The following is a 17,824-nucleotide window of genomic DNA, read 5'->3' on the forward strand; positions in this document are numbered from 1 at the left end:
CCTGAGGGCAGGTTTCTTTCTAAAAGCTACATTTAATAATTCTTCCATGGCTGCTTTATGGGGTAGAGGAACTTCCCAATAGTACTACAATAAAACCCTAATAGGACCTATACATGCACTAAATAGACAGATGTCAGAACGAGGGGGCTGCCTATGACAGGCGCATCGAGGCCCCAGGAACCGACCCTCCGGTTCTTGGAGCCAGGTCCCTGAAGACTGAGCTACTGGCTCACCGAAGCAGAGATTTAAAGTCAAGCGTGCGTCCCGCAAAACCATGACCATCCAGGCGAAAAATACCAAGTTTTTAGATAATTCCCTTCTTCTGTAAGTTGAAATAAGTATTTTTTTTAAAGATTTTTTGGGGGCTTTTCCTCCTTTTATTTGATAGGACAGCTAGGAGAGAAAGGGGAGAGAGGGGGAAGACATGCAGGAAGTCTTCATAGGTCAGATTCGAACCCTGGACCTGTGCGTTGAGGCATAAACTTCTCAGTATTTGTGCGCCTGCTCTTCCACTGAACCAATCCGGCCACAAAATAAATGTTTTTGTCAGTGGTTTACATATACTTAGATAGTTTGTGATTGTGTGACTCTCAGGTCAGATCTTACCAGCAGCACATTGTTTACCTTCATTGCTTTTCCAAACATTGGAGCTGTGCTGACATCCAAGGTACTGTACTGTATGGTATGGTACTGTATGGTATGGTACTGTACTGTACTGCACTGTATGGTATGGTACTGTACTGTACTGTATGGTATGGTATGGTACTGTACTGTACTGTATGGTATGGTACTGTACTGTATAGTTCTGAAACGTCTTCATAGAAGAACCTCTGTATCTGTGTCAGGTCATGTGGGGAAGAGTATTTAGAAGGGCATGCGGAAAGAGCATTTTTTTTTCTCAAATCAGATTTTATTTTCAGAATTTACATAGCAACAATGCATATAAGCATACATCAAGTAGTGGTCTGGGTTTAGGGGAGACAATGAATAAGCACAATTCAAATGAAGTATAAAATGAAAAGAAACCAGAAAAAAAGGAGGGGAGAAAATTAAAACAACCTATCAACATAACAAGAGATATGTATCCTTGTATCTAAGAAAAAATGTTTCTCATCACTTTCCCCTCTGGATAATTTCACTTAGATCCTTAGGCAGGTAATCCATTAGAGGCTGCCACATTAAAAATGTCATAAGTTCCTTTCAGTTTGGCGCTTAGTCTTTCCATAGGGAAAATTTAAAAATGTATTCTCGTTTCTCACTAATCCAATGAAATAATATACATTTTCTAGCGTTTATTGAGTAATTTGGATCTTTACACATCCATTATTCAAAGATGGCAGCCCCAATAGAAACTGGCCCGGATCTTTACCTATTGTCTTCAGTTTCTTAGATATACATGACCAGAACTTTGATATTCCAGGACAGCGCCAGAAGCAGTGTAAATATGACCCACTTGTCAACTTACATTTAAGGCACAATGGCGATCTATTAGGGTCGATTTGGAAAAAGCATTTTGATGCTAAACATGTGTCCTTGGACCAAAATGGAAATGTTTGGATTTTAAAGTATAAAGAACACTACTAGAAAGCTACATAATGATATTTAAACAGAAAGGAATTAAGTCGAATGGCTGCTTTGAGTTTTCATCGTCTGCTCTACGCCGCAGGGGGGAGTCCTAGCAGCCTGTGCTGTTAGTCCTTACACCGAAGAAGAAGTGGCAGGCACAACAAAAACACACAGCCACACCGAGAGGAACATCTACGAAATGTCCCGTTTTTAACTCATAAATCCTATTTTAACACATATAGACAGAACGTTTCCGCGAATAACCTAAACCAAAATCTCACGGGAGGTCAAGTTAGGCACCATGTTGTGTTATTAAAAGGAAATAACTTGCTGTCGTTGTTGTGTCGCGCAATCAATAGAAGCTAGCTAGCTGCGTCGTTAGCTTGTTTACAACCAGTTCGGTGTTCTCTTTGATGTCACTGGGCTGTGGTACCGCGCGCAAACATGGAGAGCTTGTACAAGCGGAAGGTTTTCGCGTCGATGCGGAAAACCAAGGTGGACGCATCAAAGAAAAGGAAAGTAATCGGCTTGCCGGCCTCCATTCTAGACGACAGTGACGAAGGCTCCTTCACCTCGTCCTCCTCCGGATCCCAATCCGACTTCCAGAGTTCCGCGGAGGAGGACAGCGGGCAGGAGGACCGCGGCCGGAGCGATTCCGGGGCGAGTTCCAGCGACGACAGCCGCTCCGTGACCCGCAAAAAGCGCTCGTTCCTGGGAGGCGACAACAGCTCCTCGTCTTCCAGTCCCGGGGAGGAGGACACAACAGATGATGAGAAGGGGGCCAGAAGCCAGCCGAAGAGGTTGGTGCAGCCTAAAAAGCGGAGCAGGCTGCAGCGACAGGACGAGTCGGACTCGGACCATGCGGAGGAGAAGCGCAGAGAGAAGGCGGAGGAGAAGCGGAGAGAGGAGGCGGAGAAGGAGAAGAAGAGGCAGAGACACAACAAGCTGCTGGCGCTGTCCCGGAGGATGAAGGCCCGGGTCCCAAGCCGGAGGAGGAGCCGCCTGAAGGAGGTAACTTTGGACACCTTTGGAACCCCCCCATCCCATCCCATCCCGTATCACACACAGTCCATTTTACCTTGTCGGAAAACGTCACTGCAGCACTTTTTTGGGCAGGACTATCAAATCAAAGTCTTCACATAGGGCTGCTCGATTGTGGAAAAAACTAATAATCACCATTAATTTTGCTCAGTGTAGGGAATCACTATTATTTAACACAATTACTCTTTGCCTTTTTCAAAGAGGTTGCAGCTATTGAACTTGGAAAAAAAGGTTTAACTAATCAACAGTGAAAACACCAAGAGCTGTGACATATTTCTCCGTACTTTTTTTGTTCCCATTCAAAACACGAGACAAAAAAAGAGTAACGTGCAAAATTATTGTTAATTTGTCATATTTTTTTGTGATTAGGATCCCAAATCAGAATCTGGAACACAATTTCCATTATTTGCACAGCCCTAGTCTGACGTGTGTTTGTATTTTCAGGGTGCGGGCGATGAGGAAGAGTCCAAAGACGGTGAGGATGAGGCTGGAGGTGATGAAGATGGCGGCGGAGGAGAAAACGGCAACGAAAAACAGGCTGCAGAGAGTGATGAGGGAAGCAGAGAGAGGAAGAAAGAAACTAAAGAGGAGAAGGAAGAAGAGGACGACGATGAAGAAGAAGGGGAGGAGGAGGAGGAGGAAGAGAAGTAAATCCACTCCGTGATGGAGTACAGAGGACTTTGAATGTGACAAACTAAACACTTCTGAAACGGACTTCTAATAACTTCGTTTGTACAGTTTTCCCTTCCCCTGCAGAATTTATATTGGAAAGTTAAAACCACCAACCTGGAGTTACAAGGTTTTCACTGTCATGTCTTGTTGCTAGAGAAACAGACACTGGCCACATGCAACAAAAAAAGATGTGCAGATGATTCAGAAAGCCTGTAATGGCATGTATTTGGTGAAGGAGGCGGAGCCTGAAAGAGGAAAGGGGGCTGATGTATATATCACTCCTGGTTCAGTGTCATATGATCAGTGGTCACACCTGCTGATGTCGACTGATATGTCATGCCAGTGTTATTTACACGCTTATCCCAAAGTCACTCATCCCAGATAGATATCATGACACCCATGTTTCACCGTCAGTTGCAGCTTAAACCGGCAGTTATTGTGTAAAATCGGCAAATTTGAAGGTGGTGTTAGCTATTGGGGCTTTGCCGTGGCTACATAGTATCCCTGTACGGCTGGCACAGAGATAGTAGCCTGTTTGACATTGTTTTAATGCAAAACCATGACAATTTTTATTTGAGTTTCTGCAAAACTAGCAGAAGTAAGTGTGCAGCATGTGAGCCATGTTATCATTTATGCTAGCTAGATTCCACTGCATTATATAAAGTATGCATGGTTTGTATTTTATTCTGATATTGTTTAAAAAAAGAGTAATTCTGTTAAGAGGAGTCGTTGCTTAGTATCATTAACATGCCGTGAGACAAAATAGTTGTAGCTCAAAGTCCACTTCCTGGCCTTTTCTGCTGCTTTAAACCTCGTGTTATTGTTTATTTTAATTTTTTTAGAGACCATTAGTACAGAACAATAAGTGTTCCACAAACAGCTATAATTGGACCTTGAGTTGGGATTACAGTTGTACTACTGATCCCAAGGACAAGAATTAAAGTGCTCATATTCTGCTCATTTTCAGGTTAATGATAAGGTTTTATTAGAGTAAGTTTAAATGGTTTCATTGAAAAATATATATATATAGATTTTTGTTGTACTACACACTGCTGCAGCTCCTCTTGTCACCCTTTGTGTTGAGCTCTCTTTTTTAGCTACAGAGTGAGACATCTCACTTCTGTACCATCTTTGTTGGGAGCAGAGTGAGACGTCTCACTTCTGTACCATCTTTGTTGGGAGCAGAGTGAGACATCTCACTTCTGTACCATCTTTGTTGGGAGTTGCACATGCTCGGTACCTAGGTAAGGACTACTAGCCAGTCAGGAGCAGAGTATGAGGCCGTGTCCTGACAGTTCCTAGGTAAGGGCTACTAGCCAGTCAGAAGCAGAGTATGAGGCCGTGTCCTGACAGTTCCTAGGTAAAGACTACTAGCCAGTCAGAAGTAGAGTATGAGGCCGTGTCCTGACAGTTCCTAGGTAAGGACTACTAGCCAGTCAGGAGCAGAGTATGAGGCCGTGTCCTGACAGTTCCTAGGTAAAGACTACTAGCCAGTCAGAAGTAGAGTATGAGGCCGTGTCCTGACAGTTCCTAGGTAAGGGCTACTAGCCAGTCAGAAGCAGAGTATGCGGGCATGCTAGCAGTTAGGCGAGCATTATAACGCGTGTTACAGTTTGAAGCAGTTTGTGAACGGTGTTTTCTCAGAATTGGCAGATGATACTAAAATAAGAGTGGCATGACATCTGCCCCTTTTTAATGTGAGGGCGGTTGAAGCTTCGGTGGGGATTTGAGCAGTTTGGCGTGATTTGTGTTTCTACGGCAGCTCCATGCGGAGCTTTTGCCGTGGCCTAAGCAAGTGGCCTGACGTTTGTACTAGTGCGTTGGTGTGTGCGTCGCGCTGCCGTGTGTGTGTGAGGGGAGTGGGTGATGGAGCGAGGGAGAAAGTGAGAGAGCGCTTGGGAGCGAGTAGCAGCGAGTAGCAGCTCTAGAATCCTAGCGAGATAAACAAAGTAGTGAGAAATCTGTATTTCATGTTTATGGAGATGGAAAACCAGGAAATGAGTCGCCGTGACGTGATGTTACATTTTTCGAGGGATGCGTGCCAGGCTATGGAGTAGGGTTCCGTCGTCGGTTTGTGTCTCCACGTACCTACGTACGTAGCATCAGTGTAGATTTTACGTGATATCATCTCCCGGAGAAGGGAACAGTGGGCAGGAGGGGGAATCTCACCTGACTGAAATATCGGTACAAATGCTGAGGACACTGAGGTGAAGAGATGTTCACATATTGTTAAAGTCAAAGAGAACATAAGTGGCTGTAAGACACCTCCAATCAAAGGCTTTGAGTTCTTGTGTAGTTCCTGACTGCAGTGACAAAGCAACTGAATGTGATGAAACTGGTTTCCCAGGTCCGGGGGCCGTGACTGCTGGGGCGCCACATGCAACTTCCCCGACTGACAGCGCGCCCATTCTTCTTTGTTGCACTCCTCTTCTAATTTCATTTTTACTTTAGTTGGGAGATTGTGACTCTTCTTGTATACCAGACTTTTTGTCTCTGTGTTTGGGGGGGGGGAGAAGCCACTGTCTGACTGGCTCCTTCCTCATTTCAGCAAAGGATCTAGACTGAAGGATTTCAGCCACAAGCACTCTGTAGTAGACAGTAGACTTTAATTTGTTTCAGTTTATCTGTACGTGCGCACCGCGGCCATCTTGAGCCGCAACATGACCGGGTGTCAGATTCAATAGATGTCGGCTTCTCTCAGCTGCAAGGAGAGGCAAATCCATCGGTGTCACGTTCCGGGCGTGTTGAGCGTCAAGCAGAAAGTGGAAACTAGGTCAACTTTATGGTAATGAGCTACGACGCACATGACCAGTAATCAACCGGATAGACGTCCCTCGCGCTGGCGGATTCCAGAGAAACAAACGATCGAACATAGAGCGCTGCCACGTCAGAGCCGGCAAAGAGTCAAAAATCATCCCTGTACTTTTTGCGAAGCCTCCTATAAGTTGAAAGCGGAATTGTCCATTATCCTTACCATTTCTATTATTCTTAACACAGTGTGGCAAACTTGCACCAAAATTATGCCTCCAAAATCAGTGGTTCATCAACTTGTACCATGTGAACGGCACTCTCTACCGGCTATACCGCGATGCAAGCTTGCCAGATCGGGTGGCGGATCTGTAGTTCCAATGAGACATTCTTACAGCGGTAATGGACAAGTCTGCCTCCAACCTGTAGGGGGACCGACGTGGAAAGGTTTTTTAGTGTTGCTTTAAAAGCAATGTTTGCGGCAATGTCTGCATATTTTTGGTAGTTTAGTCCATCCTTTCCGTGAGTTATAAGCAGGGTTCAAAATAAGCACCATCTACCGGCCGAATGCTGGTAAAATATGCAAATGGTTTCTAGGTTTTCTTCAATCACCATCCAAAAACCCAATGGTTATCTAGTGAGTGACTGGTCATATTTAGACGTACACTTGCTATTTGGCTGGTGGTTGATAACGTTCATTTTGAACCCTGGTTATAAGTGGTGTTTGGTGTTTGAAGCCCCCAACGTCTCCTTCCAGGCAGCGCGGCAATGGTAATGTGTAGGGTTAGCGTTAGCTGCCTGGAAGGTACTTGGCAGCCACAGCTTCTCCAATAGGAGGATTTTCCTCTGTTTGATGTTATTGTAAACTGAATATCGTTGGGCTGTGGGCTGTTGGTTAGACTAAAGAAGACTTCTGAAGATGTCATCTGGGACTTGGAAACATTTCATTGACAGTTTTTTTATATATATATATTTTTTGGAGGCGCATTCACATTCACAGATCCCAAAACCTTTTTCACTGAATTGAACATTTTCCCTATAAAATGATATCATAGCTGACAGGAAAGATGGACTAACTATCAAAATAACATTCAGACAAATTCTTTTGTACATGTCATCAGAGAGTCTGGACATTTCTCCTGATTGCAGGAATCAGGTTTGCAGTTTTCTGGTGCACTTGCTGAAAGCACTTATGTTAATATAAGAGGAGAAGAAATGCAGCGTTCCCTGTATATAGAATAAGTTGGGGCAGTCCTTAAATCTTTCTTTGCACTTTTCTATGTATTTATTTCTCTCTGAAGTCTGTTACCGTACTTTATTACAGTACAGTGTTCAGTATTCATATTTCTATATGTTGCCTTCACCTCCTTCTTCTCTTCCTTCAATGTTTCCCTCCTCCCCTTTTTCCTTCTTCTATAATGGTGTGTTTAGGTGCAGTCCTGTAGATGGGGGAAAAGGACTTTCCTAATCATAGCCCAGCCTGTTTTGTAGATATCTGAGTTTTGACAGCTGTAAATAAGCTACCAGCTGGTGAGAAACTGAGCTGTAAAGAATGTTGGTTTGTTTTTTAATCAGTTTTCAGTCTGTGGCTGTTTAAACTGAACTTACAGAGGGGTTAAGAGCCTTTTGGCCTTTTTATGCTTTTCACTTAACTCATTATATTATACAGAAAAGTGATGAAAAACACACACGTCAGTTGTGTGCGTTTTTGTCTTTTGTTGCTGTAATATAGCTCCTCAGACCAACCTCGCCTGTTCAAACCGCCTCTTTTATTAATAAAGTTTCTTTTTCTCACCGACAGATTTTTGGTGTTGGAAATCATCCTAGCTGTAAAAAGGTTGCACGTTTATTTTTTGATATGTAAAACTAAAATCACCGCGCCTGAAGACGCTCATTTGAACAAATACATGACGTTTGATTGGCTTGCACAACTACACCTCCCATGATGCTTTTACAGAGCTTTCATACAGGGATTTCATACAGAAGCAACCAAAAGTATAACCTATTGCACTTTACCTATTGCTTTCGGAAAAAATGTTGAAATTAAAAAAATATTTTGATATTAACATGTGTATTTCTTCCAGTTTGCACATTCACACTCGCTCTACGTTAGTGCTAGTTGGCTTAAAGAGCGACACACCTTTTGATGATGTCATAAATAATGTAGAAATATTGATAACTACAGCATACTGTATACAACGCATGCAGCTGCGGGGGGGGGGGGGTTTGTTAGGGAAGACATTACCTGATGTAATGTAATGCGCATGCTGACGAGAGCGTGCACACCAAGGAGTGCAGATATTCAGAAGCTGAAAACACGCCTGGCCTCGGCGATATAGCTACTTGACTGAATTTGGTAAGTGATGCTTTTAACAATTTTAATGTTTTCTAGTATACCTAAGTTACCCAGGAGCTCTGTTGACTTAGGCTTAGCTACAGCTTGATGAATTGAGTCATTGAACACAGCAGAAGAGAACGCAACATTAGCCAGCTAAAGCTACCGTTGGAAATTGGTAGCTAATGCTACCGTTAACATTAGCCTAACATTAGCTAGCTAGCTAGATATTGTTATGAAAGTTAGCAGCTAGCAGACATGGGAAGAAACAAAGGAAATACTTTGTAACTGTACTTGATTTTTCAGATATTTTTACTTTACCATTTTTTGTGGCGACTTTTTACTTTTACTCTTTACATTCAAACACAAATATCGGTTCTTTCTACTCCTTACACTTTTACTAAATTGGCTTTAGTTTTGTACAAGAGGTTGTCATGTAGGAGAATTGCGCGGACATGCGTCTCACACCGCGAGCTGGCGCACGCTCCACATGGGGAAAAAAGTTGGATAATCATTTGAGATTGTGTTTGTGCATCTTTGCGAATGCTTTGCTTATGTTGTCATTTATTGTGACCTTACCTAATATACTTTAAATGTTAGACCCAGTGACAGGCTGGCATGAAATGGCTTGCATGATACTTAGTAAGGAGGTCATGATATTGTTGACTCATGGCTGAAGTTAAGTTTCTCCAGCTCTTCCAAGGTTGGCAAAAAATGAATCTCAAAATGCATCAGGTTGATGCTTTAAAATATGGAAAATTTTCAGCGACTTTATAGTGAAAAGACGTTACAGTTTACCTAGATGTTAAAATGCATACAGTTTGGCAGGACGGTCTGGAAGGTTTTGTCTTTCGCTCTAGTGGCTGCACGTGGCACTGCAGGGATTGTGGGGAGTCAAGAAAATGTGATAGGTTTCCCGGCTGTCAATCAATGTCTTCCAATAATGGGGGCTCCTGATTGGTGCGGGCCCGTAAGCAACTGCGTACCCTGTTTACTGATAATCACTAAGATCGACAGTTACAGTTACCTGCATTTGGCAGGTGTTTGGGTGTTAATTTCAGGCCTTGGTCACCGCCACCGGCTGCTGATGCTTGCCCTCATCCACTTTAAAAGCGAGGCACAGTTCATCTCAAACAAGCCTATTGACACGCAGTTAGCCCCCCCCCCCAGCCCGCTGGTCCTGATTGGTGCATCTGAAAACCCATCAGTGCAAATCACACTACAGGCTGTAGGTGGCGCCAAAGGAGCCAGATTTGTTTTTAAATGACTTGTTTCATGTAGTTCTACTTGAACATAGGGTTAGTTTCAGCAAATATGACAGAAAGGTTAGTCTTAACTACTGCCTCTTTAACAAAAAAAATCCTTTAAATAAGGGAAAGGGTAAAAATAATCTTTCACAGCTGAGTCTCTCGTCTTTTATTTCTCTGCCGGACGGAGAAACTGTGCCTCTTCAGAATAGCCTTGGGATCTTATGTCAGGAAGTTGTTACAGCGGACCTTGTGTTCACTCATGTGTGCTCATTAACATACCAACAGACAAGCTACCTAGCACAAATTAGTGCTTAAAAAGTCACCAAAATGAAATATTTGAACCTAATAGTTAAGTGCAAAATGAGGAAGAAACAACAAGAACATCCATCCATCCATCCATTCATCCATCTTCGTCCGCTTATCCGGTATTGAGTTGCGGGGGCGGCAGCTCCAGTAGGGGACCCCAAACTTCCCTTTCCTGAGCCACATTAACCAGCTCTGACTGGGGGATCTCTAGGCAATCCCAGGCCAGGTTGGAGATATAATCCCTCCACCTAGTCCTGGGTCTTGCCCGAGGCCTCCCCCAGCTGGACGTGCCTGGAACACCTCCCTAGGGAGGCGCCCAGGAGGCATCCTTACCAGATGCCCGAACCACCTCAACTGGCTCCTTTCAACGCGAAGCAGCAGCGGCTCTACTCCGAGCTCCTCTAGGGTGACTGAGCTCTTCTCCAAACTCCTCTCGGATGTCTGAGCTTCTCACCCTATCTCTAAGGGAGACGCCAGCCCCCCTCCTGAGGAAACCCATTTTGGCCGGTTGTACCCAGCAAGAAGGTCTTCTTCTTTAAAAGAAAAAAGGCCGGTTATGGGCCTGTCTGATGGCTGTCCCGACAAACCATCACACACTTCAACAGTGAAGGTCTTTTTGTCCTCCAGTAAGTCAGGTTCAACAACTCGTATGTGCATGTGTGTATGAAATAGAAAAAAAGCAGACCCAAATAAGCTCCTAAAGGCTAGCCATGTTTTTTTCAACCGTATTGTCTTATGGTTTTGTGTCTAAGTGTCTAAGTGACAGATAAGTGACACAACAATATTTGACGTTGGTCCAGTGTTAAGTGAGCTTGCTGCAGTCGGCAGCGGGAAAACAAGCTTCGATGTAAGTTCATGTTTCCCATCGTTTGTGCCCTTTGTTTACACGCAAACGCAGAGTTTGCCTCTAAAACAAGTCTTTCTAAAAACCTCCAGCCAGAGTGGAGATTTTGGAAATTTACATGTAAACTGAGACAACCGGAGGTTTAGGCACTCGAGGAAGAGAAGAGAAAGGAAGTGATTTGTTGCTGTTATTGTTATGTTCGGGATTCGGATTGACGAACGTGGGCTTGAGTTCTCGTTACCCTGCATCCTACAGGTTTGGCATGTTCTTGACGGCATATGTACACGAGAACGTGGTCACTTTTCTGAAAACAGACAGCTGTGCACAATGTTATTTTGTTGTCTGTTTATGAAAATAGTGTAAACTTAGTCTAAATGGTTTGGAGGCCAATCCAAAACCTAATCCCTTAAAAGGAGATGGGAGAATCCGGAATTGGCCTGGATTAGAAGATAAGGGTTATATAACTCCCCTAAATTAATAATTTCCTGTTGCTGTTAAGCATCTGGAGATTCAAATAACTTTTTGTCTTTCTGAATAAGGTCAGACGGCCCTCAGTGGGCAACACCTGGGCCGATTTCCCGGGCACCGGGCCAAGGGAGGACCCAGAAGGTCCCTTGGCCAAAAAAGTCCTGGGCACAAGGAAGACACACAGACCTGTGTGTCACTATCACTTTCTAAATCAATACAATGAAGGTAATCTGTTGGTTTAAGAGAACGTGTCTTCTTATCTGCAATTCGTTTTTGTGTTTTTTAATTTACAGTTTCTAATATGGCCCCCTTTGATATTTACTACTGTGTGTATGTTGATGTTTCTATATTAACTTTTCCAAAAATTACAGTCATTTATCTAAATTAATCTGAGTGTTATTGGCTAGATTCTCACTGTTTTAGATCTTGTTACATTGATTTAAGGCATACAAAATATTGCATAACAACAATCGAAATACAGCCTTGTCTTTTTCTTGTTAGGCCTGGGTAATAGTCTTTTCTGAAAGAATTTCTTAGTAGGCCTAGACCTAAATGGATTACGTTTTTGGTCCATAGCATGAATTCCTGTAATGATCCGGTTATATATGAATATTTCAATAATCTCTAATCAAATTAAAAGGCAAATAATAGATAAAACTGACTGACTAGACTGTAAAAACAAAAATCAAAGCCGCCTGTGAATGGATCAACCTTAGACTGTAAATCTCGTGTTCTCCTGGTGCACATTGTCAGATATTACGGTAAGGTGTAGTAAGGGAGTTCTGCCAATCAGATCCGAAAGCAGAGTTCTCGTGGCGTAAGTCCATCTCCGCCATGATTGTTATTGGCAGTGAAGCCTAAAGAAGGGCAAGGAGGAGCACCACCTGAGTTTCACAAGTATCAGTACAGTCCGGGCAGAAGCCATGGTTCAGACGTGCTCAGCGTACGGCTGTAAGAACCGCTACAATAAAGACAAAGACATTTCCTTCCACAAGTAAGGGTATTCAAATTATTTGTTTGAGCTAGTTAGCGTTAGCCGTGAAGACGTGGTAGAAAAACTGTGTTGAACCGGTGAGGACTACCAAGAAAGGAGTACACCAGCCTGCGTTTACTATTGTGCTTTATTAAAGCTTAATTGCTAGTTGTCAACAGCACATGGGTGATATAATTCGACAAAGGACATTTATTGGGTCTGTGGCCTTATCTAAAAAAATCGTCTTAAATACAATTCACCAAGCACCATTTGACTATGATTAATTGATAGTCCTTTATCACGTTCGCCGGCCAATTGCACAGTCCCGTCTCCAAAGTAACAAGTCAACCTACATCGTATTTACAATGGCGATAACCAACCATTCCAGTTTCGATGCTACTAAAACGTAACTAAATAGCTTTTAAACAAATGCCGAATATGCCAGGACATAACACATGTTCGTAAAACACTTACTAGCATAATCTCCAACATTTTTTTCTTACCAGAAATACGGAAATAACAAACTCCATTTATTTTGATTGGAGTCCGGGTCAACGATGCACTGGCATTCAGGTCATAGTTAATAGAATACAAAGTTTAGGTTTTTCTAAGTTTTTTTTTTTTTTACTGAACTGTGTTCTGCGTGTATGCCTAGATACCCCTTATTAGTGTTCACCTTAAAATAATGTCTTACAGCACCAAGCTGTAGCTAACAAATTGGAAGTTTATTTCTGAAATAAAACTAAAGGTATTATCAATAATCAGACTAAAAAAAAACAAAAATGGGCCTCCACCTAAATAATTTTAATATTATATTATATTATAAAGAACACAAAATTAAATTCCAACAGTGACTACACAGTAGTAATGAAAAATTAATAACAAAATATAGGAAATAATCATAAAGTAACAACAGTATCAAATAAAAATTGTAAGTGTGCGTATGTGCATGTTCACTGTATTAGAAGTACATTTAGATACATTTCTTATTTTGCCAGGTTTCCGCTGGCCAGGCCAGATGTTTGTGGTAAATGGGTGGCAGCGATGAGGAGAAACAACTTCAAGCCGACAAAGTACAGCAACATCTGCTCGCACCACTTCACAAGAGACTGCTTCAAGAGAGACTGCAACAACCGAGTGCTGAAGGAGAACGCCGTGCCGTCGCTTTTCACCTTCAACCTTAAGGTAAAGCAGCTCAGTGCATTTTTTTCGTGTTTTCGAGTTATTGTAGGACGAGCACAGGTGTTCCTAATGACATTAACGACGGGTCTGCATTATTCTGGGTTCCAGGCGACCCTTAATCCGTGTTTTCACAACCTTCTACCCGTGAACGTGCCCTGGAACGCCAGCAAACCCCTAGCTTTCTACCCGTGAACTCGTACCAGATCTTTGTACTCCCACTTAAAGTTTTTGACGTCACACACACACACATACATGAACAACTATGGCGACCCCTGTTGATGCTCTAAAGACGCCGGTGATTAACGGTGAAAATAGAAACTAAATAGGCAATGTAAGGTTATTCGCACATTGTAATCCAAATGATACACATACGATTGTGTACTACTACAGGTAATGTTTATTAAATTAGGCCCAAAATATGTTGCAGACTAGAAATCGCTAGTATCAGTTAGCGTTAGCAAACCTCAACGTTAATAGCTGCTAGCTAACTTTGTCGGGATTTGCCGGGAACCGTACCGAGTCGTGACTTGAAATTGTAACTTACGGGCTAAAGATTGGCTGGAATGCAGAATTTGCGCTAGGCGTGCTTTTTTTGTTTTTACCCAGACATTTCAAAATAATACATTTTAAAGCTGGAACTGCATTGCCGATTGCAACGAAATACAAATACTTCATTATAATACTCAAGTAGATTTTTCAGCTATTTTTGGTTTGCTTTTTATTTTGTGCCGACTTTTTTTCTTTTACTCCTTACATTTTAACTTGAATATCGTTATTTTCTACTCCTTACATTTCACAAAATTGGCTCCTTACTTTAGTTTCAAATAAACTCCGTGGGGTTATTTTTTGCGTCATTAATACCAAATTCAATCTGATTGGATGGGAATATGTGTTGTACAACACACCACTACAAGACGACTTGACAGATTCGGCGGCATTCATTCGCGGCAAATCATTGCGTCTTATGATACGCAATGCTAACGTATGATGCTAACGTTAGCATTGCGTGCTAACGTTAGCACACAGTAGCATGGGCGGCGACATGATTGAAAAGGAAGAAAACCGAGATCCCAGAGATTCAGCAGACAAACAACAAGACAGTCCTGATCATCCTCGGCCTTGTGTGCCTTCTGGCCTATGTGCTGGGGAACTTCTTAATTAATGTCTGTTAAGTATTTAATCCTTTATTTTCTTTCAAGAAGCCATATTTGAGCACACACTCAAACTTACACATAAATTCCTTTAAATGTTGAGATTAAAAAGGAGATCTGTGAATTCTCACAGAATTACAGCTGAATTCATATCTTGCTGCTTAGTCAGAATCTTATTAACCTGGAGTCCCAGTCTCAGTCATAATAATCACATATGGGACGTTTTAGGCCTATTGGCAGACATCCAATTAAAATGTAGCCAATGGCATACACGCCCACTGTAGCCAACAACTTATAAAGAGCATGTTTCCATGTCCACTCAAGTTCCTCAGCTTACTTTCTAGTAACGCGTGTGCTCCATGTAGCTCTGCATGAAGAATGGTTGTCATTCGCAAGGCTATTTTCATACTTTAAGTACATTTCCAAGCTCGTAATTATTTATTTGGGTAAAGAAGTCAAATCGGTACTTCTACTTTTACCATAGTATTTTCTAACACATATATCTGAACTTCTACTTGAGTACAGGAAGTGAGTACTTTGGCCATCTCTGATGCCTTGAAACCGTGATAATTTTGCTAAAGGCTTTCTTATCATCAGAATCACGTTATTATGGATCCCACACAGAGGTGGGTAGTTTTCGAAAAAAATGATACTTCTAGGAGTAGTTTTAAATCACTATACCATTTACTTGAGTAGATTTGTGAAGAAGAAACTGTACCCTTCCTCGCTACATTAGGCTACGAGGAATATATGAGATGTATAACCTTGTGCCCTTTTTCAGGGCCGTTGAGCATTAAATCCAAACTGTTACATCCAAGATTTATCCATTTGATGTCCATAATTCATCACGTTTTTGCTCATTTCTGCCGCTAGCTCGTTGCTCCGTTTCCCCTCTGTCTGTGTTGGAAGTGAAGGGAGCAGTATGCCCATATATGGGAGACAACGTAACCCAAAGAGTATGGAGTGTGAAAAGAGAGCAATCTTTCCAGTCAAACTAGTCTAGTATGCAATCAAAGATACATAACGGACAAGATCGATATCTACCATTTTACAGAGGAGAATGGCCTCACTGGTTGGAGATTTGGCATGCATTTGGGCCTTTTTTTGAATAAATGTAATAGTAGTAGTAGTAGTTATTTTTGCATAAAGGAGAACTGTTTTAGACAACACAACTGCTTGTGTAGCATTGCTGTGGGTGTAATATCAATAAATATGCAAAAGTGTCTGGACTTTCTTTGAAAAAATATATGTATTTTGTCAACTGTATAAGTTGTAATGATTATTTCTTCACAGTGTGACTCCCAAGACATGTGAGAAGTGTTTTAGTGAAGAAAATGGCTTAGGTTTTACTGCTCTGTCTGTGATATCAATACATATCTGTGAGATTCATGTTCCGTTTTATTTATTTATTTGTCTTTAAGGTCCTACAACAATTTTTCAACATTCAAGTGACCTCACTGCAGCCCAAATATTCTTAAAACCCATTTTTTCCTGAAAAGAATGTTCATATCTTGACTGTAGACAACAGGGTTGATGTTTTACAAGCTTTTTTATAAAATAAATCCAGACGGACAATGAACTGTAAAAATGGCCGTAGAGTTCAGAGGTTTAACTCAATTTAGTCCTGGATTAGTTTTAAAAAAAGCAGCAAGATAACTCTTGTTTGTTTTTCTGTCTGACAGTCGGAGTCCCTGGAGGATCCCTTCCCCTCAGAGATCCACTTCCCTCTCTCTCTACCCCTGACCTCTGACCCGGCAATGGAGGAGGAGGAGGAGCCCGAGAGGAGGCTGCCCGAGCTCCGGTGCGACCTGGTGGCGGTCTCGTGCGACCACAACTACACAGCGGAAGACTCTGCCCGGCAGAAGAAGCGCATCGAGCAGCTGGTGGAGCAGTTAGGGAGTCTGAAGAAGAGGCTGAAGACGATGCAGCAGAAGTGTCGGCGGCAGGAGAGACAGCTTAAGAGGCTGAAGGCGACATGCGGGACACCCAGGACCGGCCGCGAGCTGCCAGCAGCGTTCGGCGAGGGGTACGTGATTTTACCGAGACACCTCTACCACACACTCAAAGGCACTGAGTGACGAGGAACAGAGAGAGGAGAGACGAGTGCAGTCAAACTGAGTGGCAGATTAAAAGCCGTCAGCAGCAGCAGCAGTCAGGCAGACTTTTCAAAGAGCTGCTGAGCAAGGCAGCAAACCTCCCGATCTGAGAGCTGGACTTACTTGTTCGGGAACACAAATGCAAGACCTTGTGGAAAATGTCAATCAGATTTGGTGGATACAACAAACTCTTTACATATCAATGTTTGGGCTGCACTGAAATGTCTAAGACATGTAGTCTCACTTTAAATGAATAGTTCAACACTTTGGGCTTGGTTATGGCCGAAGCCATTTCTCGACAAAAGTCTGACGGGTGATGTGACTCTCTGGAGACTTGTCGTCACATTAAGGTTGCTAGGCAACAAGTGGAGACGCTGCTCAGAAGTACCGGGCAGGATGGATAAACTTTTGTTCTTCAAGAAATAGTGCCAAAATGTATCTCCCTCTAAAATCACAAACTGACACTTTTTTTAATGAGCAAGATACGACCTGTTTGGCTCCAGTTAACTGTTCCGTCCGGTCTTTAGGGTAAGCCAGGCTAGCCATCCTGCCTGTGTCCTTAACACACACACATGACGTTTATATCCATACTGTCATTTCAGTCTCCAAACAAAGCAAATACATTCTCCCCAAAATGTTGAACTGGTCCTTTAAAGATCCTGGTTTGGGATTTGAGAATTCAATTGGCCACTTTAAAAGCTCAATAAAACAAGCGTCAAGTGAGACTTTAACTTCTGTCCTATTTATGTTTGTCTTTTTGATGATTTCTTCTTAAAAGGAAGTATTACACATGGTACATTTGTTTTCGGTATTTTTGTTCACGTGTGTGTGTGTGTGTGTGTGTGTGTGTGCGCACAACGTTATGGTTGCAATCTACCATAGAAGACTATGTTTACATGCCCATAATATTCAGATTTTTTTGCCCTTATTCTGAAAAAGACGATATTCCGACAGAGCTGTTAACATGGCTAATGCTCCACTAATATTCCTGTTTACTTGTAGCCGTGCAAAACAGGGTTTTTTTGTCATTAGAGGTGTGACGAGATAAAATGTGATGAGATTTCTCATCAAGGTAAAAAGTGTCCTGCAAACGAGCAAAGTGGAAATTGGTCAAGGCCACACCCCCACACTCCATCTTGCCCCCCCCACCCCCCCCTTCCTCAACAGCTACAGACTCAGAAATGGGACTAAG

At 42.5% G+C, this 17,824-nt stretch overlaps 2 protein-coding genes across 3 annotated transcripts; both read left to right on the plus strand.

Annotated features, from left to right (window-relative positions):
- The first annotated feature begins 1,681 nt into the window (after positions 1-1,681).
- On the plus strand, positions 1,682-3,447 carry ccdc82 (coiled-coil domain containing 82). Its single transcript, XM_034896829.1, has 2 exons — positions 1,682-2,577; positions 3,052-3,447. Exons 1-2 carry the CDS (start codon positions 2,011-2,013, stop codon positions 3,256-3,258), a joined length of 774 nt encoding a protein of 257 aa, XP_034752720.1. The 5' UTR covers positions 1,682-2,010; the 3' UTR covers positions 3,259-3,447.
- An 8,528-nt stretch (positions 3,448-11,975) lies between these two features.
- On the plus strand, positions 11,976-17,324 carry thap1 (THAP domain containing, apoptosis associated protein 1). Of its 2 annotated transcripts, none has more exons than XM_034896652.1 (3): positions 11,976-12,230; positions 13,202-13,388; positions 16,219-17,324. In XM_034896652.1, the coding sequence occupies exons 2-3, from the start codon at positions 13,248-13,250 to the stop codon at positions 16,612-16,614; spliced, it is 537 nt and encodes a 178-aa protein (XP_034752543.1). In that variant the 5' UTR covers positions 11,976-12,230; positions 13,202-13,247; the 3' UTR covers positions 16,615-17,324. The 2 variants fall into 2 exon arrangements, with proteins under 2 accessions (XP_034752543.1, XP_034752542.1); XM_034896651.1 differs by having other exon boundaries at positions 11,982-12,224.
- Positions 17,325-17,824: the final 500 nt, after the last annotated feature.

The sequence above is a fragment of the Etheostoma cragini genome, chromosome 16, assembly GCF_013103735.1.
Source record: "Etheostoma cragini isolate CJK2018 chromosome 16, CSU_Ecrag_1.0, whole genome shotgun sequence".
NCBI lineage: Eukaryota > Metazoa > Chordata > Actinopteri > Perciformes > Percidae > Etheostoma > Etheostoma cragini.

Excerpts from the sequence above, each read along its gene's own strand:
- ccdc82 (XM_034896829.1), top strand. The coding sequence starts at position 2,011 with ATGGAGAGCTTGTACAAGCGGAAGGTTTTCGCGTCGATGCGGAAAACC. Across the intron at positions 2,578-3,051 it reads GGAGGAGCCGCCTGAAGGAG|GGTGCGGGCGATGAGGAAGA; the intron begins GTAACTTTGGAC and ends TTGTATTTTCAG.
- thap1 (XM_034896651.1), top strand. The coding sequence starts at position 12,154 with ATGGTTCAGACGTGCTCAGCGTACGGCTGTAAGAACCGCTACAATAAA. Across the intron at positions 12,225-13,201 it reads AAAGACATTTCCTTCCACAA|GTTTCCGCTGGCCAGGCCAG; the intron begins GTAAGGGTATTC and ends TTATTTTGCCAG. Across the intron at positions 13,389-16,218 it reads TTTTCACCTTCAACCTTAAG|TCGGAGTCCCTGGAGGATCC; the intron begins GTAAAGCAGCTC and ends TCTGTCTGACAG.